General features: G+C 40.3%; 1 protein-coding gene across 3 annotated transcripts in view; it reads left to right on the top strand.

The window, feature by feature from the left end:
* LOC115767709 (dual 3',5'-cyclic-AMP and -GMP phosphodiesterase 11) overlaps positions 1-27,143 on the top strand; it is a 61,026-nt gene that overhangs the window by 30,314 nt on the left and 3,569 nt on the right. The window contains exons 1-9 of one of the 3 annotated variants that reach the window (XM_030712003.1): positions 11,934-12,344; positions 15,801-16,296; positions 18,171-18,317; positions 18,387-18,813; positions 19,937-20,076; positions 21,205-21,355; positions 23,568-23,723; positions 24,454-24,975; positions 26,307-26,483. In XM_030712003.1, coding sequence (XP_030567863.1) covers positions 12,179-12,344; positions 15,801-16,296; positions 18,171-18,317; positions 18,387-18,813; positions 19,937-20,076; positions 21,205-21,355; positions 23,568-23,723; positions 24,454-24,975; positions 26,307-26,483 — 2,382 coding nt within the window. In that variant the 5' untranslated portion in view covers positions 11,934-12,178. Of the gene's footprint in view, positions 1-11,933; positions 12,345-15,800; positions 16,297-18,170; positions 18,318-18,386; positions 18,814-19,936; positions 20,077-21,204; positions 21,356-23,567; positions 23,724-24,453; positions 24,976-26,306; positions 26,484-27,143 lie in introns of those variants that run through there. The other 2 variants (XM_030712004.1, XM_030712002.1) reach the window with 2 other exon arrangements.

Here is a 27,143-nt window from a genome sequence, read left to right on the forward strand (position 1 = left end):
ACAAAAACTCAGCTCTTTTCCCCTACATCCAGCTTTCATATACATATTGCGCATACGCCGCGTGTTGCGCTAATTTGATGCAATTATAAATGTCAGATTAAAAAACACAATATTTTTTATCGTAAAATAAATTTAAGCGAGAGCAGATTTTACACATTTCGCATTATTTATGATTGATAATAATCGCATATTGAAATTGCATTTAAAGGGACATTTTCTGCATATGCTGTGGCAGCTATCTAAATGCTCGAATGCATTTTGCCAATATCGCAATTAACGTGACATATTAATTAAAATCTTAAACAGTTTGGGGGTGTGTTTGGGTGTGGGTGGGTGTATGTGTGTGTAGATTGGTCAGGGAGTGTGTGCCCAATCAGCCGATTAATTGAACTGCACCCAGCGCAACACTCACGCACACTCATTCATACACTCACACAGGCACTCAATCATACACTCACACAGACACTCATTCATTCGCCCACACTCACAAGTCAATTGCAATCACTTGGCGAATGATGCTTCGAGTGGGTCATTTCAAATCTGAGCAGTCTATCTGACTATATAATTAAGCTATGCATAGTTTGCAATATCCGTTCGTCCTGCTATTGGAGAGCGAAAAGCCAGTTGGCTGGCGTGTCGTTTAAAGAGCGAAAAGCCAGATGTGAAGCCAGGCTAGAAATTTTGTATAGGCCTTACTCAGCTCAGCGCTTATATGCTCTTTGGCTCAACTATTGTCTTAGGTCATTTCTATTTAAAAGAGTTTACTTAAAAGTTTAGTCTTTGCTTATAATAACAATAAAACTAATCGTTTAGCATAAAGCTCAAAGATGCGAGCTTTAAAACAACTTTTATAGCATCTTAAACGTACTCTCTCTATGCCGTATGCCAGGGTATATACACTTAAAGTAGCCAAGTTGGCTCCCTGTTGTCGGGCAACCCAAGCGTTTAGGGCGTGCTAGGTTCTGGTGGGTGTGGCAGGCTGGCAGCCATTCACAGAAATTGCAGCACTCCACAAAGCTGAAGCTGGCGTCATTTTGTTGTTGTTGTTGTTGTTGTTGTTGTAGTTGTAACTGGACAATTATACAGAGTCGCGCGCGAGCACTTGCAACTGGCAGCAACAACAACAACAACAACAATAAAAACAACAACTCGTATCATTTACTTGTTATTGTCTTGGAGCTGGCGCGCGCGCGCTTCATTGAACGAGTGAGTGACTGAATAAATGAATGAATGAATACGCAAAAGAAATGACACGATAATCAAACGGCAACAACAATAACGGCACTCGCACTCTCTGTTATTAAGCTTACGAACTTGCGTGCCCCCCCCCCCCCCTCTCCCCCTCGCTTGACTATTTCTTTTTATTTCTTATTTTTTTCTTTTCGTTTGCGTTTAGTTTCTGCTGTTGTTGTTGTTGTTGTTGTTGTTTCCCTCTCTGCTCAGAGGTTCATTGACTGTTGTTGATTTTTATGCTTGACTTCAAATGCATGCGAATGTGTGTGTGTGTGTGTGTGTGCATGTAAATACTATTGCAAATACGAGTATTTCTTGCTTTTAATTGCTTTAAATGCTGTCAGCTTTAACTTGTGACTGCCCAACTAACAAGAGTGCGTGTGTGTGCTTGTGTGTGTGTGCTTGTGTGTGTGTGCTTGCGTGTGTGTGTGTGTTTGTGCTGCAAAGTATGCAATGCATTTGCTTGCGGCAAAGTGGCTGCCACTTGTGTGTGCCAACTAGAAAGCCTTTCAACAGCCACAAGTGCAGCAGCCTTGAAGCCTGCCACCTGCCAGCGGCCACCTGGCAGCAACGAACCCAGACCACCCACCCACCCACCGCCCACCTGTCATGCCTTTTCTTTTTTTTTTGACTGTTTGCTGCAGCTAAATAAATAACTACTTTGTCTTCATTAGTGCGTGGAGCTGGAGCTTTGACGTCATGACCAAGGTGCAAGTCGGTTACATTTAGCGGTTCTTTGTTTCAAGCTATTTTTAGCCGCAGCGACAAACAAGCCAAAAATATTTCCTGCCCTTCTTTGTTGTCATCCAGCTAATTGCTGCTCTGAGAATTTTCAAGCTCTCAATAAACTGAAGCATAGGAAAAGTGCACTATATATATATATATATATATATATATGTATATCGATATATCTATATGCACTTTATATCTAGATAACTTGATTCCAACTTGGCTAATTAATTGCTTGAACTTTGCTTTGTTTTCGTTAGTTATTTATTTAATTAATTTTTAATATTTTGAGCCTCGGCTCGGGGGATTCCTGTCTTGCAATCATAAACGCCACGGCGCTAATTAATATATTAATATATATATATATATATATATATATATTATTGTGGGCTGATTTATCGGCTCACGTTCGCGCATTTTTTATTGTCACATAATTTAATTAATGATTTGTGTATCGAAGTTTACAGCGTTTGCGCCATAATAAAATCCGTTTTTATGGCACATCACGAAATTGTATAATTATTATTTTGATAAACATTTGTTTTATTTTGTGGCAACGCATTTCAATTGTGGATCTGGCAAAAGTGTCATTTTAATTGCAATTTTGAATAAATACAACAAAAAAACCGAATTATGTATCTGTTAAATGTATCTGTATCTATTTCTAAATCAATATCCAAGCACATGCTTTATTTAAGCTTCGTTTATAATTCTCAAATAGTTAAAGCAACTTGATTACTTAATAAATTTCTTGAAATTGTGCTAGTTGGCCAGGTAAGCTGGTTTGTAGAGATATATGATATATTAGAGAAATACATTTCGTTGCAACTTTGCCTTTTTCGCTGAAGTTCGCTTGGAAAGGGCTTGATTCCAGGAAATATCAAAGTTATGAATCTGTAATTTGGCCCGACAGCTGTTGATATCAATAGTATGTACGCTCGAATGCGCACATTTCGTAATGAAATCATAATACGACCGGTGAAAGCACAAACTGAAACTGAAATTCATGTTCAAGAAATATGTAATAAACAGAATTGAATAGAACGCTTTAAGCAGAAATATTTATATATACATAATTGCCCAGTCGAGTAGTCTGTGTCTGAGAGAATTTAATAAACTACTCGAACAGCTGACAATAATTTGTGAGCTGCTCTCAGAATAACACACACGCACACACACACTCGGCTTAGATAATATATACCAGCCACAGTTCACGGAGCGTATGCGTAATGTGCGTGTGCGTGTGTGCCACAGCTGTTGTGGCCGGCTATTGCAGCAGTCGCACATAAAATGATTTAATCAAAATCTTAAATGTGCCATTTAAATTCTTGGCAATGGCCAAATGCTTCCTGCCAAACGCAGCCACGCCCCCTTCGAGCAGTTCAAGTCGAAGCCTCTAGACAAACAAACTAATTTTGCTTTAGCTGCTGCGGTCTGACATGTTTGCCTGGCCCAGTCGAGCAAAACGTTGAGTGGGCGCAATCAGTGGTGCCACGCCCATAAAACGACAGCCCCCCCAGTTGACCTCAACTGCGAAAGGAGCCGGCCTGTTTGTTTGGCAGTCAAAGCACGTTTGTCATTGGTAATTTTGAGCATGTCATAATGATAACTCAAACGCAAGACAAGCACAGCGGGACGTCTGTCACACAGGACATGTGAGCAGACATCAGAGCTGCGCTCTCCATACCTACGCACACACGTATATATATATATATGGCTTTGATTCCCATTGAGAAATGTGCGTACTGCACTTATTAAATTAGCCAAGCACAAATATTTCGCCTGTTATTATTCATTTCTTTGAATACTCACTTAGCTGAGCTCTGAGCTTGAATTCTTGGCAAAAAAGAATAAAAAATAAATATCCTTCGGACAAAATTGCCTTTTTTCAAGCATTCTTCACGCACGCGACATCAAGAACAGTGTATTAAAATGTTGTCAGCCTTTTGCTTTATGCATACCCTGTACACGAGGGAATTGCAAAAGTGGGCATATTTTGGCATCTTAAACATAAATCTAACATTAAGTGTATAGCAAATGTTGAAAGCTGAGACAAAGCAGTTTTAATTATATCTATCGCTTTCTTATCCGCCTCGATGAGAGTTTGGCGATAGCCAATATTACTACGATTCAGCGTAAAGGTAAAGGTATTTCATGTTATAGCTTAATTGCAAAAATAAGCTTATATTAACACAAAGTTTGTCACTATCGCAAATGTGTCTTCCAGGCGATAGGGTTTCGCCTGCAGTAACAACGCTTCCTTCTTTTGACCCTGGGATATGTTTTTCATCTGCTTTAAATTAGAGATCAAGGTTAGGTATTGTTATTAAGAACAACAATTATCTGTTACTATCGCTTATGTGTCGCCCAGGCGAGAGTTAAAACTATATATACATTCTATTCACAGGATATCCGCCCGTCTAGCACACTTGTCTTCTGCTACTCGACATGTTTCTAGCTGCTGGCAATCGAAATCGAAAATGTTTGCCTTATGCAATAGTTAACCATATACTTGCCGTTTACAGGATATCAGCCCGTTTAGCACTCTTAACTTGTGCTTCTTGCTGCTGTTACTTCTGCATAAAGCGTGGCAACAGGAGCCGGCATAACTGGCGGCACCCTGGAGTCGGGGTTGCCTGGCTGGCTGGGGAGTTGAATAAGTTTGCGACAAAAGAGATTTATGATAAGAAACTAGCTGGCAACGCCTTCGGCTCCTTTACATATACATATACGCCGCTTCTCGCTGCTGTCTGGCGCTCTGGCGCATACAATTTCAATATTTCTTCATCTAACATAAGATGCCGGGCAAAATGCAAACGCGAGCGAGTATAAATTGAAAATCTTACTCAAGTTGCGTTCTGCGCTCTGACAGCATTTTCTCGGCTTTTTCTATTAAATTGGAAATGTGATAGGCCACGCAGGCGAGCGAGAAAGTTGTTGCAAAACAAATTTTTGAGAAATCTTTTGCAAGAGCAACAGCAATAAATAAGCAAAATTATTGCGCATACGACGCGTGGCCGTTCGTCTGAATTGTGGGGGTTACTCCCTCTCTCCCCCCCCCCCCTACCTCCCCGCCTTCCAACCCGCATATAAACATTGCATACAAGCCATTAAAATTAGCTATATAATTAAAGTCGTTCGCATGAAAATAGCAATTAAATTTTGTTTTTAATGCGTGTGCCGTATGCGAAATTACACATACGCCGCATGGGCTTGCCCATGTGTGTGTGTGCATGTGTGTGCATGTGTGTGTGTGTGTGTGTGGCATATGCGGGCATTGCGATAGGCAATCGAGAGCTGTAAAATAAGCAATACGGTAGCCGACGCTTTGCCCATTGTTCAGTGTTAATCTCTGCTTAATATTCGCTCGTTAAATGGTTTAAATACTGCCCTTGTTATGTAGTATATCTTTTGAAAATTACGAAAAATATATAAAGCAAAACTATTTATGCTAAAACGGATTTTGGAGGATCTCTGATTTATTAATTTAACATATTTTATATTTATTTACGTAAAGTGCACAAAAAGATTTAATGCGTACCTCATAAAAAGCTTATTACAAACATTTTCCAGCATTGAACTTGATTTCAAAATATCAAAATTATTTGTGTTTGAAGAGTATTTTATTGTTTTTGAGTATGTTAGTAAAGTTAAAGTTGTTCTAAGTACTGTGTGTGGGCTTTTGTTTTATTATTTGAGGCAATTTCCTTTTTGTGAAGTTGCATTTTCATTGCCAGATAAATGGCAAATACGTTTATGAGCCGCTCGTGACCTTCAAATAGCGCCTGACTATCCGGCACTACACATATGCATATAAAATATTTGAATTGCCAGCGGCATAACAATAAAAGCTACTACATAAATACGCACACACATGTGTGTGTGTGTGTGTGTGTGTGTGTGTAGTTATATATATTTAAGTTTTGATAGTTAAATGTCAAAGCAGCCGGCATTAGCTCCATTTGCAGTCGCCGCCAGACGGAACAGACACGCGCTCAGTGTGCCCCACTCCACGTCTGTCCGTCTGTCTGTCTGTCTGTCTGTCTGTCTGTCTGTCGGTCGGTTTTTCTGTTTTTATGGCAGCCATAAAGCTGTAGTTGCCACGCCCACAACTGCTGTGCAGCCCATAAAAAAATAGTGCAAATGGTCAGCGAGAAGCGTTCTCCCAATGCACAATTTGCTACTTATATATATATTAAATAACTGCGACGCATTCGACAATTTGTTTGTGCAAAAAATATCGCACATTTAATAATGATAATAACAGTGCAAAATGTTAAAGGAGTGAGCAAAGGCGTGGCAGCGTGGGCATGGGGCAGGCGGGGAGGGGGAGACAAGCTGCCGCTGACTGCTGCTGCAGCGTTGATAAGAGCCTTTTTATCAAAGATGTTTAATCGACGTTGCGGCGTCTGCCTTTGATTGTCTGCCTTTTGGCTTTGTGTTTTTCCCATGGCCCTTAACGTGTCCATATACACTTGCCGTGGGTATGATGAATATGCCAAGGCTTGTGTAACACATGCAAGAAGGTAGCCTGCCAAACTACAATCAAAACAAGTAAGAGGTTCTAGTCGAGAGCTCCCGACTAGGCGATACCCTGGACCCTCTTCTTCCAACATCAAATGCATATATGTATATATTCTATTTTAGAAGCTATATGTCAAGTTTGGTGACTCTAGCTTGTATTATTTACCAAAATTGCCCAAAAACAGGTTATCGATATCGATTTGTATCGATTGCTTGGAAACGGAGTAAGTTATCGATTATCGGAAACAAACTCGATCTGCGCAGGCACTAGGAGCACCTACATCTCTAGCTCTTATAGGTTCTGAGATCCTTGCGTTCATACATACGGACGGACGGACGGACAGACAGACGGACATGGCTAGATCGACTCGGCTATTGATGCTGATCAAGAATATATATACTTTATGGGGTCGGAGAAGCTTCCTTCTGCCTGTTACATATATATAATACAATATACCCTTATACCCATTTTTAATGGGTTCAGGGTATAATAAAACGAAAACTCGATTAAAATAAGAGCAATATTTTCTTATTATTATCATTATTATATTATATATTGGTACAATCGGTTAAAAATAAGGTGCTAGTTTAAAGAATTCAATTTGTTTAAAGATCTGATTTAAAGAGTCGATCGAAAATTGGTTTCATTCAAAAATGTTGAAGCCTATTCCAGAATAAGTTAAGAGTATGTGAGCTTCGGCAGCACTTTGCTCTCTCTCTCTCTCTCTCTTCCTCTCCCTCTCTTCCGTAATTACTTTTCTTTTATTTTGATTATTTACAAGTATTATTATGTCGCATTGTCATTTGCCAGACAGTTTTGCTCTCGTGTTGAGAATGGGAATCTGTGCTTGTTGTGCGATAATAATTGAATGCACGAGCAGCCGATGTGATAATGAGATATATTGTTTATTTACACAATTATTCATATTAAAGGCAGCAGCTCAATTTGGATGCTGCTTAAACAGATTGTCGATTGGCGCTCTGTCTGTCTGCCAGCTGGTTAATATAATTCTTGCTCCACTTCTGTTTTGCTGCTCTTCATTTTCTGATGTGTTACATGCGCACAATGGCAGCAACGCGTGCTGCGTTTTATATTTTAATGTATATATTTATTTTTTAAATTTATTATGCTGCGCTTCGAATTGATATGGATATTTCACAAGTTGGCGCTAAAAAACATTCACGATGTGTATCACGCATACGCCGCGTTGCCGCCGCTCAATAGAAATATGCTTAAGCTAGAACAAAAAAAACAAAAAGCGAGCGTTGTTTTAGCCAACTGTACAACTGGGCAACAGGTTATTGATCCAACAATCGAGCATTTCAAATGCAAATGCTTATGGCCCGTGTCGGCCCGGCCGGTTCCTTCCTCTAATGTTCGCTCTGTCCAGCGGCTGGCTTCTTGTCCGTCCTTCACTAATCGATGCTCAAGTTCGTGACGCGTTTGTCGCCGCCGCCTAATGACACTTACGCCCACACACACACGCACACACATACACATTTTTGCACAGTGTACGTGTGTAGACACTGTTGTCTGTTTGCATTACCACAGAAAAACGAGTAGAAAAATGAAGTGAAATGAATGAATAAAGAAAATGAAAAGGTCGACCCATTGAATGGCATGTACAAGCTCTAGTTACTATGTATACACTGCGAGAAATTACAGCTAAACTGGTCTAAGTTTGGAATCTAACAAATAATTGCCAACTAAATGAGCATAATATAAAGATTAAGCAGATATGAGCATAATATAGAGATTTTCTATATATATATATTTTATATCAGATATTTGTACTTTGTTGTTAATTTATTCTTCGTCTTTTTAAGTTTTCTTTATTTACTTAGTTCTCATTCAACTTGTGCTTCATAATCATATCTTGCTCAACTTTTCTCTCAGTGTAGCTTTTGTTATCTGTTATCTTAGCTTGACGCTTGCAAAACTCTGGCGTGCGCCATTAATGAACATCGTTTGCTTAGCCAGACATGGACGCTCGGACAGTCGGATGGATGGATGGCTTGACGTAGTCCTCAGAGCCGCAGTGCTCCCTCGACTGCCCACTATTATTTTTACCTATGCTATTGACATAATGTAAGCGACCGCCAACCGCCTGCCCCTACCTCGAAAGCCAAACCCCCTTCTTCTTCTCAGTATTTGTTGTGTATGCGTGTGCTTTTATGTATTTCAGTGTCTGTGTGAGGTTCTGCGGTTGTCGCCATTGGCATAAAAATAGTTTTTGTGGTTTGCTTTTTTTTTTATATATCTGTTGTTTTTGTTGTACATTCGTGGCTGTCGCTGCTGTAGTTAACCACCGGTTGCTAGGGGTAGATACGAGTACCCAGAATACAGAGCAGCAACAGCAACAAACTTGATGCAAATCATTTAGGACTGAGCACATTTTTAATAGTCTGCGACTGCGGTGCGTATGAGCAATGTGGCAACAAATTGCAAACTGCAAATTGCAAATTTCTAGGAAAACACTCACTAATGATATGTAGTCATGGTAAGGCGAGAGAGACCTCGCCCACATTATAGGGCACAGCTTAGGTTTTGTTTAGCTCTTCTGCTTTGCTTAATTTACAACCTTTTACTGCAAAAATATATATGTTTGCCTTTGCACTTTTGATAGCCTCTAGTGGCTGCGTGGGTCACATCAAATAGTTTTAGTTAGTTGCTTCGTTCGCTGCGAAACTTTCTGCAGCCTAAAGCTATTTAGCGCAGCTGAAAACTATTTTGTAAATTTGTTGAGCGTTTTTTTCCCCCTTTTTTTCTCATGACTTTAAGAACTTTGAAAGTAAGGCACGCTGCGAAATTGAGCAAATTGAAATTTGAAAACATTAAATAAAATATATTCTAATTTATTTCCAACTTTCACAGGTCTAATGAGGCGACACTCGTTAGTTTCGAGGTGCACAACGATTTCTGAAACTCGCTGCTTTTCTACTCGTTGATTTTCTACTCGTTATGTATATGTTTATATTATAATTTAGTTCTTACTTTCTGTCCTCTAATGAGAAGATACTTGCAAGTTTCAAGGTGTACTGTCTCAGCTCTTCTACACGCTAGAAGCTTCAAACTCATTGTTTTCTTAAACGTTTTGTGTATAGATATATATTTTGATTTATTTTGTTTTAATGGGACGATTCATGTTAGTTTCATGGTGCATTGTACTCGAGACTGTAAAGCTCGCTGCTTTTTAACTCCTTTAAAGACAAATTGTCTTGTAAAAAGCTCGCTGCTTTCCTATCCAAACACGGCTAGCTCATTGACTACTCGTTATTGCTGGGCTTCCTTTTATCCTACTCGCTATCTCGCTGCTTTACTCGCTCGTCCAATAACTCGTTAGCTTCATTAGTTCTTTGCTGTTCAAATACGAAATTCTTATATGAAATGGCTTAAAATGTTAAATGTTTAAATGTTCCCAAATTTGATGCGCTAAACAGAATTAAATGAAAACTATTTACTCTTGTGCTGCTTGTGTCAGCAGCTCGCAGCTTGCAGGCAGCAACAGCAGCATTTCAAACCGCATTTCAAATTCTGACAATCAACTCGGATTACAAAATGAAGCAATGTGCTGCTCATTGCAATTTAGCAATCAGCCAGAATCAACATCAATACTTTGGCCAATGCGGCTGACAATGGCGAAATGCAGTTGCAACAATCCTTTTGCTTGCCACATGCCACATGCCACATGCCTGATTTCTATTGTTGTTCACTGCTGCTGCTGCTGATGCTGCTGCTGCTGCTGCTGCAAAACGGAAATTAAATCATTTCCGCTGTCAACGTGCAACGGGCTGCCAACAAGTGATGCAACAGCTGGCAACAGCTGAAATTAAATCACAGCACTGAAGATCACTTCACTTGAAGTGTGCCAGCCAATGCTGGCCGTTAATTCAATACACAATTGTCAATATACACACGGCCATATTGACTAACTGACTGACTAATTGACTGACTGACTGACTGACTGACTGACTAACTGATTGACTGAGTGCGACTGAGTGTGAGAGTATGTCTGCCCTTACGAGTGGCTGGTGCCTTGCTTTACTTTTTTTCTTTCCCCCTGTCAAATGCAAACAGTTTCCAAACCAAACCAGAACAAACCCAACCAAACCGAACTCGGAGCGAAACAATTTTCACCTCTGTCCATCTGTAAATCGAGCATATAAGATGGAGATCTTAATACAAGTTTAAGATATTTCTGTCTGATGATCAGCATAACTCGAGAACTAAAAGAGCTAGATACTCCCAATTAGTATAGGGGTTCTGATATATAGATAGAAATAGATAATATCACTTTTGGGAATAACTGAACCCGTCCCTCCCAGATTGTAAATCAAACTCATGTTTAAAGCTAGCTTCTTGCGCTTAAGTATGCAAACACTTTTCCATGTCATATTTAAGCCCTGTAAATTTTAAATAGATCGGTCTATAAACACCCAAGTTAGTCTGGAATGTTTTCTTATAGAACGGAGCGAATGGAAGAAGAAGCACAGTCCCTGCATACGGCGTGCTGGTATATGTGTGTGTGTGTGAGTTTGTATATATGTATAGAAGCAAGCTAATGTCTTGATTAGGCCAGCTTAGTGCTGCGCACAGGGTATCATCTAGTCGGATATACCTGACGCTTATTTGTTTTTCGATGCTATTTTGTTATTCCTTTTATGCTCTTCTCAAAAATCAGAGCAGGGTCTTCTTTGTTTCTGAGCAAATTTCATTTTGTAATCTGCAAATATTTGTGCACTCTACTGAGTATCTCCTAGTCGTGTCCTTGTGTCCTTCTCTTCTCTGTTTGCTCTCTGGCTTACATGTGTGTGCACGTGTATTTGGTCGTTTTGGTCTGAGCCATTTGTTGGCCATGTTGATTTTATTTAACTGACATTTCGGTGCCTGCCTACGTGGGCTGCATTGTCTGCCAGTCGTGTGGCCGCCCACGCTAACTAGCTACAACCCCCGCACCCCCTCGCCCAACCACTCCTCAACCTCCCCCCCCCCCCCCCCCCTTTGTCGCCCACTTTTAGCTGGTTGTATGGGACCTTTTTGGCTTTTGTTTGTTTATCAATTGGCGTCTGTCTGCAATGCATTTGGGCTGCGGCTTAAGTGTTAATTGAATTGCCCCGTGGCAAAAGCCGCAGCTTAAAGCTGCAAAATGGAAAATGCAGCAAGAAAATGTGCAGAAAAAAAAAAACAAAAAATACAACAACAAAATATAGATGCATAGAAAACGAAGTAAAAAGTGTTTTTCCATTACGAAAATTATCCAACAGGTCGTGAGAGTGTTCGCAAAAGCAAGCAACAGCTCAAACTCTGAACTCAGATACTTGTTGAAAATTCAAATAAATATAATTTAAACAATTGCGAAGCTGTATTAAATTCAACAACAGTTATTATGCAAATGCAAAATAGTGCTCTTAGGCCAAACAACAACAATAAACAATACCAAAGTCAACAAAATACAGCGAAACTCTGCAAGACTTTGTTGTTGTTGTCATTCGGCGGCCATTTGGCCACAATAAAGCCAACAAAATTGAGTTCTCAACAAAGACAACAACTGCAACAACTAACAACAACAATAACAACAACAACAACAACAACAACAAATACAACTTACGTTACGCGGCGGAACTGCTCAAAGTTGACAAAATTAAATTCATTAAGACGGAGGGTCTAACATTCGCATTGCTGGCGGGCCCCATGGGCCAAGCGGCAAGTATGTGTCGATTTCGTGGTTGTCGCTACAAAAACAAGAACAAGAACAGCAAACAACAGCAACAGCAACAACAACAACAGCAGCAGCAGCAGCAGCAACAACAACAACAGCAACAAACGCCAACTCATAGTCCGCAACTGGAGACAACAGGTGAGAAAAGTCATCTCAAGATGACTTGGCAAAAAACTTGACTGCGTTACAATTTCCACAAAATATTTTGTCACACACAAGAAGACCAGCAACAACAAAAATGACAACAAAAGCAACAGCAGCAGCAGCTTGTCTCTCAAGTTCTAACCCCAACAATCTAATGCCCTCCCAGCGCCATCTAACAGCTAGAATGGCAGGAGGGCTGGGGGGTGAGGATGGGCGTTGGGGCGGGGACTAGCAAAGAGGAAGCAACAAAAAATGCTTCTCTTTTGCACATTTGCCAACTTTCAATTTGCATTTGGCTTCAACTACAAAAACCAACACTTAACATGTGTATATTTGTCCGTATATCACATATACCCTACAATCTCTGCATAACACAGAGGGTATTCAATGCTCTCTAACTTATTCTTATTAAAAACAAAAAATATAGGAAATTTCTAGAAGACTTTTCTTGACATAGTCAGCATATCCCTTAGTATGTGGTTTTTTATTATAACAGTAATGTGGTTTATTCCCTCGGATTTTTATATAGATTAAATGAATTGGGAACTTGAGTTATAAGAAAAACTTATTCGAATATCCAAATAGATTTAGTTTCTAGTAAATACAAATTTTACATAGATAAAAAGAGTTAAAAATTTAATTAAAAAGGATTCAATTGATATCATAATGATGTATGTATATATATATTTGAGGTCTGATGACAAACAAATATTTATAATATGGAAAGGTCGTCAAATCCAGCATTATATATAATATATTCTATGCTAATCACGGCATCTTTAGTTTCTGATTTAAAGCTTATATATGAATATAACTTACATCAAGTTGCTTGACATCCATTTAGTATGCGTAGCAGAATGACATTGCCACATGTATCTGCGAGTCGAGCAACTCCCATATATAAATACCTAGAGATATATGTATATATTTTTTTGCTGCTGCTAAAAGTGAAATTCCCTTGCAATGCTGTGTAAAAATTTGCCAATGCAAGACGCTGGGCGGAATGGGGCCCGAGAAGACATGGGAACATGGGGTCTGGGATGGATGTGTCTTACATAAAGCTGACGCATCGTCAAACCGCAGCAAAGAGTGCCAATGCCAGGGGAGTGCTGGTGTTTGTGTTGCCTCTGCTGCTGCTACTGCTGCTTTGGCTGGGGGCGTGGTAGCGCCCACTCGTGCACCATGACGCTGTCATTTGACTTTGAGTGGGCAAAGATGTAGCAAAAGTGACGGGGGCGAGACACGTGGGGTTCGGTTCGAGTGTTGCTGCTGCCAAATGTTTTGCAGCAGCTTAAGCATGTTGCGTGTTGCCTGAGCAAGGCAAATGCAGCTTAAAAGATTAAATGTGGCATGAGATGAGGAGCAGCAGCAGCAGCAGCAGCAGCAGCAATGGCAGGGGTGCGCTCATGTGGCATGTAAGTGCAGCACTTGCTCTCGTGTCTCTTTATCCGCACCCCCCCAACCCCTCACCCTACAGTGGCTGCTCATAAATTTCTCAACATTAAGTGGCCGACTTTAAGCTTCTTTATGTAGCTTAAGCTGCAGGAAGCAGAAGAAAAAAAATGAAGAGAAAAAGAGAAATTTACCAAAAATATAAAAGAAAATTAAATGTCAAAGGAAATTCATCAGATAAGCTACAATTTCAAGCATTCACAAAAGACAAAATATCCTTTGAAGTGCATTCGAGTGCAGCAGCAGCAGCAAAAATATGAAAAATTCACAATTTACACGCTCGCCAAAAATTCCAGATAACATGAAATTAAATGTTCTGAAAATTTCATATTTTTGCTTAAATTATGGAAAAATGCAAATATATACAATATTTTACTTCTGTGAAAAAATCAAAATGATTTCATTCCCAGTAATACTGTAAAAACAAACAACATAAGAGATTGTTGATACAATAAATACAAATAATATATAAATTGGGAATATGCAAATAAAGTCTGTATTAAAGAAAAGTCTGTATTAAAATATGAACTTTATGATAAATTCTTTTTTTCACATACGAAATGTAAATGCTAACAGCAACAGAGTCTGTTAATGTAAACTCAACAGCAATAGAGTATGTTAATGTACAGCCCAACAGCTTTATGTTGTTAGCAGCAACAGTGTATGTTAATGGGCGTTAAAACAGCATTGCTTAACTTCTAATTAAGATTAATATAACTATTCCTAATTATTGTTATCAGCATTTCATTTGTTATTACGGCAGACAGCTTGTAGTTGGTTTTGCAACTCTTCAAAGACAATTCACAAGCACAGCTGGTGTTGCGTGACCTATTTTGGCTGCAATTGAATGAAAATCGTCAAGCTCATAAATCTAGCCAGAATGTTTGCCCAGGCAACGTCAACAATTTGTAAATGCTACAGTTTGTCAGCTTATCCGAGAGAGTCAAATTATCAGTTGACAGGAGCAACTCGTTTTATACTGGATTGTGTGTGTAGAGGGTGTGTGTGTGTGTGGGGGAAGTTGTGTGCTGTGTTGTTTGACTTATTTTGTTGCTAAGCGTCAAAAAGTAGATCATAAATCAAATTTATACACCCGGGCACACACACAAATACACACACACACACACACACACACACACACACACACACCAAATTGTTGGGAAGTCACAATTTCCAGTTGAATGGAAAACTCGAGGGCTGATATCCTTAGACATCCATCACAGCGATACAAGTATTTATATCTATTTTTAGCACTTAATCAGGCGGCATACAAATGGGCGCCAGACTAACAGAAGTGGGCGTGGCAGGAGGGGGACGTCGCTGCCTTGAGCACTGTGTCAATATTTCACAGAAAATTGCCAATATTTCCAGTAAATGTAAGCTCTTGGCACAGTTTGTATCGCGACTTGAAGGCACACTTGAACCGTGTGAGCCGCAGAGATATTTATGGCCATTACGTATACGCAGCGTGTGGCAAGCGCATTAAATGCTCTTAATTGTCACACAGACGTGCCAGACAGACAGTCAGCCAAAATTGATGAGCTGGAAATGCAATTTAACCGGAATTTATGTGCAAAAAGAATATTTTCTTCAACAATTTTTTTTTCCTTTTGCTCTACTAAAATTATAAATTTTCAACAGAAAGCAACAGCGAATTTGCATACTGTGCACACTGGGGAAAAGGGGTTGTAGCTGTAGGGTGGGGGGAGGGGATGGTTGTGCCCATCCCATCCCCCCTGCCTGCGCTGGGGGGTCGTATGCGGCGCGTGACTTTGCAGTGGGTTTAAAGGATATGTTGGCCATTTGCAATGCAAATGTCGTGCAATCGAATTGGGACGCGCGCACATAAAAGCTGTCAGCACGGGCAAAAGTTTAAATATGGTATAAAGAAAAAAAATTGAAATGAGAAAACAAATACAATTTAAAACGTAATATTTAAAGCTGGATATTAAATGTTGATTGTGTGTGTGTTTTTTTTTTTTTGTGTTCGTTTTGCAGGCCTGCATTTGCGCAGCATTGAGGAGCCAGCATCGACGCCGCTGCAGCTAGCGGCACGACAGCCCGCGGAGCAGGGGGGCACAGGGTACGGTATGGGCGAGCATAGCCTGCTGATTGCCACACAACGCACCGGTGTCCCCCTGCCGCTATCACAGCAACAGCCACAACCCGCCCACTATCAGTACAACAACAACAGCATCAGCAGCAGCAGCGGCAGCGGCAACAATTGCAACAGCAACAGCAACATCAACGGCAGCAGCAACATCAACGGCGGCGCCGGCGGCAGCTATGTTGCCAGCACAGCGGCTGTCTATCAGCCGCAGCAGCAGCAGCAGCAACCGTTTTACCATCAACAGCAGCAACTATATCAGAGCTATTCGCATCCCTATCATCAGACGTCGTCGCCACAGCATAGCCGGCCCTATGATCCGGAGCATGCGCGCATGGAGGCATGGCTGGATGAGAATCAGGAGTTTGTACAGGATTATTTCATAAGGTAAGCTATGAAGATTCAGACTTAAGCATGATCAAATACTCAAGTTATCGATAAGTGATCGATATATTTATATAAATATGCACATAAATGTCAGAAAATGTCAAAATTACATTCGGCAAATTTATTTTAAATGCATTATAAAATGCAACCAAAGACGAGACGATAAAATACTAATGTTATCGATAACTTATCGATATTTTTATGTATATAAATATGCACAGAAATTCTTGTAAGTCTTTTTGTCGTTTCTTCTTAGTATACAAGCGAGATACTGGTTATTTGAATACTGAAACATTTCGTTTGGACTCGAAAAAACAATACATATTAGACAATATACGATAAAAAGTAATTGATAAATCAATCAAATTTTCAATCGATTTCGATAGCTAATCCTTTTAAAACGCAGCTAAAGTGTTAATTAAGCACGAATAATGTATATCGATAAATGCGCTCAACGCTTTTGCGCTTTTAACCCACTTAATCGTTTTTGTGCTATAATTCTGGGTTAGCGACAACTTTATTATAACAAATATTATATGAAAATCTAAAGTTATGATACTTTGTTTGGCTTAGGACCCTCACAAAGGATTGTTTAAATTGCATTGTCATGTGCCTGTGTGTTGATGCCAATGCCATACTTTGTGCCGTATTTGTGAGCAGCCAAGCGGCTGGCCGGCCTTTTCCGCCGTAAACCGGAAATTGACTTTCACACACACACACACACATTGACCGGAACGAAGGGCGGTGGAGCTATAGTCCTAGACAAATGGTTGTGTGTGTGTGTGTGTGTGTGTGTGTGCCAGGCACATTCTGTTTGTCGGCCTTTGGCTATGACACATAATAAAAATCACTAACAACTAAAAACATAAATTGGGCTTTATTTTCATGGCCAACAGACGAGGCTCGCCTCGGTCACAGTTTGTTGGCCGCCGCCACCGGCGTTGGGCGTGTGGCCAGCATTAAACGAGGCAGAAAAAGGCTTCATTTTGTGTACTTTGCATAAGAATATGTCAGCACATGGACTCACAGTCCCTGCTACCCCAGCTGCCGCTGCTCCCAACTAGTTTTCTGAACGTCCGCCTACTGGACGATCCTACTATGGGCTAAAGAGATCGTTTTTCGGACAGAAACTCATTTCTTAAAAGTACATTAAATAATACATTGTAGTATTAACATCACCAACAGCTGTTAAGATAACATCAGAAGCCGTGTTAAGATAACAGAAACAGCAACTGTTAAGATAACAGCTGTTAAACAGATAGATCACTTATTTGAGTTGACAATTTGACTTGTGATATTTGCAGCTCGTCTAAATCTTCAACGGAATAATTAAAATGTTTCTGAATGAAATGCAAGATTATCTGATCCTTTTGAAAATATTTAGAATTTATCATGGAGAGTGTTATATTTTATTGTTATACTGTAGGAAATTACCCGGCATTGCACAGCTCAAATGAATAGTGCTCACAAATGCAAGTTAACTTTAGGCAGATACCTAATGCAATACTTCGTGAACAGTTTCAAAAAAGTTTCAATTGAACCCATAGTGCAGTCTTTCAGTTGAGTTCATGCTCTAAAGAGTTGTGGAGCTGTGATTGCTCGAATTTTTATGCCGCCAGCGCGTGTTGCCCGCCGCATGTGTCCTTGCGGGGCAGTCAGCTAGTGCAGGATAGTTGCCGGCCGCATGACGCAAAAATATTTCGCATGCTGAATATTTATGAGCTGGCATTTTATTAGACAATCTCGCGCATGTGGCGGTAAAGTCTCTTAATTCTTAATAGCATTTTAATATGTTTGCACTGTGACAGCAAAACTCACTCACTCTACCCCTCCTCCCCTCTCTCTCTCGCTCTCTCTTTCTCTCTCTTCGATAGGAAGGCGACGCGTCAGACCGTGGACGCCTGGCTGGTCTCGCATGCCACCAGTGCGGGCAACGATGTCATCAGCAGCAGCTCGCCCACGCATCCCAATGGCCAGACGAGCAGCTCACGTGGCGGCTCCGGCGCCACAACGCCCGTACGGTAAGTGCAACAGAAAGTCCTGCACCAGTACAGATTTCGCTTAATCCAGATATTCGTTGACCTTTGCAGCAAAATTTCGGCGCACGAGTTTGAGCGCGGCGGCCTGCTCAAGCCCATTGTGAATACAATTGATGGGACGCTCACATTTCTGAGCATTGGACCGCAGCTGGATAATACGAGCGGCAGTTGCAGCAATTTGCAGAACGTTGGCGGCGTTATGTCCGGCCAATATCAGTATCAGCCGCAGCATCATCATAATCACAACCATCATCATCATCACAACAATCATCAGCATTATCAGCACAGTCATTATCAGGCTGGCGGCGCTGTCGGCAGCAGCAGCAGCAATTGCAACCCGACAACAGCAACAATTGGTGCCACAAGTCCCGGCGGCAATCCCCAATGGTATCCCTATCATCATTGCCATCAACGGCCGCAGCGTCTCTCCCGCAACGAGCTGAAGCAGCTGGACGAGAAGGAGCTGATTTTCGAGCTGGTTTGTATTGTTTAATCAAATTGTTAACACTCATTTCTCAATTCCCAATTATTATTATTAATGTTATTGTTATTGTTAATCAGACATGCATCAAATTCTGTAAATTTCTCAATTAACATGCGTCATACGCCCCGTTGTACCGCGAATTTTTCTTTATGAGCGACGCCTCGCCTAATGCAATTTTCCTACGAATTTCAATTTCGAGTCGTTAAAACGCCTGTGCGCCATTTTCCTATAAACATCTACAATACGCTGCACGTAGTTTGATACCCTGTACTTGTGCTTGACGACTATTGACTATTTAACGTGCACGACTTCTAATACCCTGTGCACTTTAAATTGTTTTCATGTGGAACATTTTGAACAAAATCTGAAGAAAGGTTGAACTAAGCTCCATATGAGAAGACCTATATTAGAAATGGAGCTTAATGCGGCTTTGCGTAGAACAAGGTCGGGATAACCCTTCTCTTATTAGTTATTTCTTAATGTACAAACTCAGAAACCAGGATAACTGCTAGACAATCTATGCATTTTAGCTATAGCCTGAAGGGTAACCGATAGTCAATCACTTTATATATTGATATATGGCAAACTAGCTCTCATATAACCTTTGCACATTGTCTGCAGGGTAACTTCTAGTCTGTCACTTTATAATAGCTGCCAGCTGAAGACATGCAACTTGCCATATTAGCTCTCATATACCCTGCCTGTAGGGTAACTGCTAGTCAGTCAATTGCTGTTCGATAATTTCTTCATGTTGTTCCAATTGATTTTGCACACATGCGCATATTTGCCGCAGCTGCTGACGTTTTTATCAGCAAACAGTTAAGAGGCATAGAGGCATGGCTACCCATACAAACATCGCTGTGCTAAATTGTCGCACACGTCATTCACGCAATCAGTCAATCAATTGTTCAGTCAATCAATCACCCACTCAGTCAGTCGGTGGGGCTATTGTGTGCGGCTGATTGGCTTGTTTGTTTAACAAGAAACCACATTAAGTGCACTCGTAATAGCCCCCCACTTATTGAGAACTTTAACTTTAATGCGACACTTTGCCCATAATTCCGTGCATTAGTTGAAAACGTTTTGTGACTATATTCAATTGCCAACAATGTTGCAGGTAAAGGACATTTGCAACGAGCTGGAGGTGCGCACCTTGTGCCACAAGATCCTGCAGAACGTGTCCATATTGTTGAATGCGGATCGCGGCTCACTCTTTCTGGTGCAGGGACGCTGCAATGGCGCCGATGGACTCAAAAAGTGAGTAGTCAACAAATAAATAATAAAGAATCTAGTAGGTGAATATATATAAAGGGTTAAAGAGTTTTTTAGTTGCTGAAAAAGTAATTTATGCAATTTAAATATCCATTTTCCAAAATTTAAATATAGCAAAAAGGTTTTATATATTTTCAAAACATTTGAAATTTTACAAATATTTATAATCTTTTTATGAGAATTATCTAAGTATGTCTTATACTCATACATTCACTTTCTATTCGAATTCAGCAAATATTTGCATTCAATTTTAATTACTGTAATTATTATCTAATTAACTATTTTATCCCATTTTACAGTGTTGGTAACTGTTGAAAATGAACAGGTTTAGACAGTGTTGTAAATTGGCTATAATAAGCACAAGCAACACAAATGCAAAATTCACACAATTGCTTATAATTCGCAAACAGTTTAAGCATTTGCTTGTTCAAGTACAAGTTGCAAACGAAGCTTGTCGATTAATTATGTTTGAGCTTAACTGGCCCACTAACTGAGCTAGTTTAAAATAATATGAAGCAAATTTTCAAACAAGAAAACTAAAGTCATAAAATGAAGCGGCTATAAAAACTTGTTTTACTTGCAGTTAGACTACAATTTAGCCCCATTGCGTCTGCGTCTAAGGGCTACACGAAATTTAACACTAATAGCTGTGCAAATTGAATTTGGTAATCAGGCAAGTGCTTTGGCCCGTGCTGCTACAGCTACGGTTACTGCCACTGTTACTGCTACTGCTACTGCTACTGCTACGGTTACTGCCAAAGCGGCGATGACTTCATTGGCCCAGAGCCATTTAGCTGCCAACTTTTTGCGCAGCAGCAGCTTCAACTTTGTCTGTGCAACATTTTTGATGGCATTTATTTTTGGCATTTTATGATTTCTCTGCTGCAGTTTTGGCTTCATAACTGTAATACACACACACACACACACACACAGTCCGCAGGGGGCCATTTTGTGTTGTGTGGCGCCATTTTGTAGTCCCAACTAATTGCAACCTTTTTCGGTGAATTGGCGCTAGGAGCAAGCCTTGTTTATGTATATACACATAACATAAATATATATCTAACTTATTTAATTATCTAAAAGTATATTAAATAGCTCTTTAAATATTCGCAGATGCCTCGTATCGAAGCTGTTCGATGTCTGCCCACGCAGCACAGTCGAGGAAATGGAACAGCAGGAGGAAGTCCGCGTTGCATGGGGCACAGGCATTGCCGGTCACGTGGCGGAGAGCGGCGAGCCGGTCAATATACCAGATGCTTACCAGGTCAGTTCAATGCAAGCAAACCAAATGGAAAGTTTTCAGCACAGTCTCTCATCGTCAGCTAGCATCGAATTGACAAATTTGAATGCCATTTTCTCGTTGACCATAAATCAAGCGCAACAAACACTCGAGAGCAATGGCAAATTCGAGACTCGCAAGATTTATGGTGCCAGGCGGTCGCAGGACTCAGACCAAAAACCTATACACATGCCACACTGAAGATAGTGTTTCAAGTGCCGGATATTGGTTTTGTAAATACCCTGCAGGCGTGCTCGAATGATGAGCAGTATATTGGGCAAATGTCTGCAACAGGCAGAAGAAGTTTCTCTTTCTCCATTTATGAAAGACCTATATATGTCTGTACGCATAGATAACTACCCTGGCAATACTTATATACTCTCATCAAGTATATATCCCGAAAATTGCTTAACTTTCCATTGATACACACCAAAGTTATTCAAGAAACTTTATACAGTCTGCAGCAGAGAGAAACTTAATGTGCGCACTTGACAGCTAAACGCCTTGGATATTTTTAATATATGTCTTCATCTTTGCTACATTTATTTCCGCAATATTATATAACAATTGCATAGTTAACTTAAAAGCTATTTAGCAACCTTTTTTATTGGAGAGAGAAACTTTAAGTGTGCACCTCACAGCTAATGGCCTTCTATATTTCTTATATATGTGTACATCTTTGGTATATTTATATATTCAAAATTGTATAATAATCCCTTATTTAGCTTACAATTTCCTTGTAAAACTTTTCTTATAGAGAGAGAAACTTAAAGCGCACACTTGATATTGTATATATATGAACAAGTAGATGACTTGAAATTTCGTAAGACTATAGATTTCATCTATATCCTTCAATTTTTTCATAAAAATTATATTACTCTCTCTCTGCTTTTCACTACTGAAAAGCAGAGAGAAACTTTATGTAAGCAGCTAGAATCATCAGGACATGTGCTTTTCATAAGCATACATTTCATAAGCAAAACATTTACTTGGAATAACTCTTTACCAAAGCCAGCAGAGAGAAACTTGAGGCGCGCTCTATCACCTGAGCTAAAGCGTATCTCCTAGTCAAGCACTGCCGTTTCAAAAGTTATATACATTTTTTTGAGAAGTTTCAATATTGCTCACTGAAAGAAAAACGAATTGTGTGTGCATTTTTCTCAGCCGCTCAGCCAATTGGGCCGTAATTAATCTTGCGGCCAACGACTAGTTGAAGGCAACATTTTTAGCCAAGGCTACGGGTGTTGGGCAATGTTTTATTATATCATTGCTGATAGAAGTGAGCGCCCCCCTTTTTAAAGGCTTTAAGCTGCGGGGCCAAACAATAAAAATTAAAAAATAAAAACTGCCCCCTGAGTTGGCTCGTGTCGTTTATCTGTGCTGTTAAAGTCAACTTAAGGCCGGGCCAACAATCGTCTACAACAAACAGTTGGCACCTAAATATGACGCACGCACCAACTCCCCTCCTGGACGGTTTGGGAGGCGGGGTGTGTTAGTTCTTTTATCAAAACATTTTAGCACAATTAAGTGAATTTGGCAGACAGATAGACGGACATGCAGAAGCTGATAACTCTGCGCAATTTGGTGTGAATAGCAGGGGCACAGATTTCCGAACAGGGGGCAGGGCGAAACTATGGAAGAGAGAAGTTAGCACGAGTTATTTGGACTGGGCATGACACCATTTGTACGAGCACAAATAAATGATCACACAAATATGCAAGTCAGCGACAATAACATGACCAGAAACATGATGACCTACACAAATACCAGAATTAACAGCTCAAAATGGGAGTAGCCGAAAGCAGAGAGAAGCATGCGTAGAACACTTCCCAGACTGACAGCAGAATACCTCCTATGACTAGTCTAGACGTGTGTATAAATAAAGACATTTGTCCAAATAAAGCTATATTTAGAAAGGCGTCTTCTTCTGTTACGCTTTCCTTTCAAAGGTGTCTGTAAAAAGAATCTTAAAGGCAAACTTCTTTATTTGAGAAGCATTCGCTTCCAAAACTCTTTACTTTCATAACTGGAAACATTAATTTTAAATAGACAAGTTTTGCATGGAGGATATTTTATTTTCTTACAAATTATTTCTTAACCCTTTCGCTGCAGTTCCTTTCAACTCATCAGCTCATTCTATCCCATATAAGGCGCTTCACTCAGATCCTACATATATTAAACATAAATTTCCTTTCAGGATGAGCGTTTCAATTGTGAGATTGATTCGCAGACCGGCTATCGGACCAAGGCGCTGCTCTGTATGCCCATCAAGGATTCGGGTGGCGATGTGATTGGCGTGGCGCAGGTGATTAATAAAATGAATGGCGAATGCTTTTCGGAAATCGATGAAAAGGTGAGTTGGCTGCCAAATGCAGCGGGTCCTTTGTTTCAGCACGGCAAACTGGCAAAAGTGGTAAAGTGTGGCAGTCAAGTGGCTGCTGTCACAGTGCCTGACGTATGTAAATTGCATTTATTATTTAACAAAGAGCAAAAGTTGTTGTACAAAAGCTTTGCGAAATGTCAGCACATGGGATTATCCCGGGCAGCCACGCGGTGTGCTCGTGCTTCTATACCCATTATCAAATTGTTAAAAGGGGTATACACATTTTGGGCAACTTCTTGTAACAGGCATATAAGTATATGAAAATTACTATAAATATATTTTTTCACAATAATTACAGCAAGAGTTCATTACATATTTCGATATATCTTGCCATGTAGATACTCGTATAGCATACACAGATTAAAGAAATTTAATTTTTTTGGATACCTTCGCCCATATACCCCTAAATGAAATTAAAAGCTAGAAACTTGCCCTTTGGCAAGTTAAGTGACACACACTTAAAAGTAATTTGTATTCCCTTCAAATTTCATTAAGTTCGGACTATGAACACCAATGTTATTTCAGAATTTCTCATAGTGTATATTAAGAAAGGTAACTCCTAGTCTGGCACGCCCGAGAACGCACCCATGTCTTTTATTGCCATGTGCTGTGCTGACAGCAACAACAACAGCTCCTGATGAATGTCTGCTTATAATAATCCTTAATGCCCGAAAATACTAATTCGTTTCTTTACACACAGGTCTTCGCCTCGTATCTGCAGTTCTGTGGCATTGGCCTGCGCAATGCGCAATTATTTGAGAAATCTCAGCTGGAAATTAAACGGAATCAGGTGCTGCTCGATTTGGCGCGCATGATCTTCGAGGAGCAGAGCACCATTGAGCACATGGTCTTCCGCATACTCACCCACATGCAGAGTCTCATCCAGTGCCAGCGCGTTCAGATTCTGCTCGTCCACGAGGCGGACAAGGGCAGCTTCTCGCGTGTCTTTGACTTTGAGGCGAATGATCTGAGCGAGGAAGAGGCCAATTCACGCACCAGCCCCTACGAGTCGCGTTTCCCGATCAACATTGGCATCACCGGCCATGTGGCCACCACCGGCGAGACGGTCAATGTGCCCAACGCCTACGAGGATGATCGCTTCGATGCGAGCGTCGATGAGAATTCCAGCTTCAAGCATCGCTCCATACTCTGCATGGCCATTAAGAACTCGCTGGGTCAGATCATTGGCGTCATACAGCTAATAAATAAGTTTAATGAGCTGGTAAGTCTTTGAGATAACACTGACAAATAATAAGTTCTATTGTTGACTATGATGTGACTTCTAGCTATAAATTATGTATATATATAAAAGAGTTTGTCCTGACTGGCTGACTGACTCGTGATAAGGCTGAAATGTATACTAAATAGCTTTCTTTTGGGTCAAAAATGAGCTCTCAGACGGATTCTTGAAAAGTTCAACTTCCAAGTCGGCTCAAAAATTGTGGCCAAAATGTCCATTAAAAGCATCAACACAGCCATAAAAGTGGCCTGCGTAGCATCGCACTGGCGAGCGTGAGATCGCTGGTTCAAATCCGAACATTTTTTCATCTTTAGATTTGTTTATTTAGTTATTTGATTTAATTGTTAATTTCGATAATTATCACTCTTCTCTCATGTGTGTGTGTGTGTGTGTGGACGTGTGTGTGTCAGTGTATGCATGCATGTATGTATATATATGTAAATAAGTCCAAACGCAGACCAAACTTATTTGTCGTTACGCTGCAAATTTAAGTAAAACGAATTTCTACCAAGTGCTCTCCTCCTCGATTCTCAAGAATTCAAGTAGGCTCTGCAGTTTTTCATGCTTGGCTGAGTGTGTAGTGTTTTTTTTTTGTGTTTCTTGAATGTATGAATGTGTGAATGTATGAATGTATGTATGTATGTATGTGTGTGGGTATGTATGTATGTATGTATGTATGTATGTATGTATGTATGTATGTATGTATGTATGTATGCATGTATGCATGTATGTATGTATGTATGAATGTATGTATGTATGTATGTATGTATGTATGTATGTATGTATGCATGTATGTACATAAATATGCATGCATGCATGCATACATGCATGTTTGCAGATATACAAACAAACATGCAAACATGTATGCATGTATGTATGCATGTATGCACATATGTATGTACATGCATGCATACAAGCATGTTAGCAGATATATAAGCAAACATGCATACATGTATGTACAAACATGAATAATATATGCAAACTTAAAAGGAATGCAGTTTTCGATGTGAAACACCCCTCAACTAAATTTGAACAAAGATCTTTGAAAATGAGCTTGAGATTGATCGGGTGGTAAACAATAAAGTTTCATACAAACGTTTTCCAACACCGTAAACCCTTCATTACACAAGGTAACTAGGTAAATTTCAGCTTAAGCAATAAGTCAGTAGGACAAACACTTTTATATAAAGAGGCAAACAATTCATTTGATATTTAAAATTTATTCAGAATAATAATTTAATTTCACTACTTGATGCACTCAGAGTATGTGTGCAATATATTTTTAATGTCTCATTTATTTTTTGTTTGTTTAGGACTTCACCAAGAACGACGAGAACTTCGTGGAGGCATTTGCCATATTCTGCGGCATGGGCATACACAATACGCACATGTACGAGAAGGCGATTGTGGCAATGGCCAAGCAGAGCGTGACCCTGGAGGTGCTCAGCTATCATGCATCCGCCACCATGGATGAGGCACATCGTCTGCGGGTAAGTTAAATGCTGACAATTCAAATGGCACCCTCGGGTGTCGTACGCTTTATCCTGGTGACGGGGTGTGTAAAGGGGGAGTTGGGTAGGGGCGGTATTGCATTTAAATGCTTAATTTTATTTGCGTGCACGCTTAATTTGTATGGTAGAAATGGTTGGGGCCACAGCCTAGGACTCTCGGCTCCATTTATTGGACTCATTTTTATGCCAGTCCATAAATTCTTGTTGCTTGGCCCGTCTGTTTTTCTGCTTCCATGTTTTTTATTATTGCTGCGTGACAGCAGCAGAAACAGCAGCAGCAGCAGCAACAGCAGCAACAACCTGTCCCCGCAGTCACTCACTTAGTCGTCCCTACTACTCCTCCCCTCTCCACCTCTCACACTCAACCCCTGGCGTACCCGTTTGGGGCCCAACGTGTTGACAGTTGTAATTAGTTTGTTCGCACAAGTATGACAAAAAGAAACTTTCGCACACTGGCTAAGAGCATTTGTTATACTAGTCCCTATTTTAACACCCGCTACCCGTGCAGCCCCCCCCCCCCTCGCTCCCTCTCCCTTCCCACCACCACTCTCCTTATCTATAAGCCCATAGACTTTGGGGCTGGTTCAAGTTTTCGCATCTGTCTCTCTGTTTGTCTTTGTGTATTGTCTCTTGTCGCTT

This window comes from Drosophila novamexicana, unplaced genomic scaffold, assembly GCF_003285875.2.
Source record: "Drosophila novamexicana strain 15010-1031.04,08,12 unplaced genomic scaffold, DnovRS2.1 tig00001444-arrow-arrow-pilon, whole genome shotgun sequence".
Classification (NCBI taxonomy): domain Eukaryota; kingdom Metazoa; phylum Arthropoda; class Insecta; order Diptera; family Drosophilidae; genus Drosophila; species Drosophila novamexicana.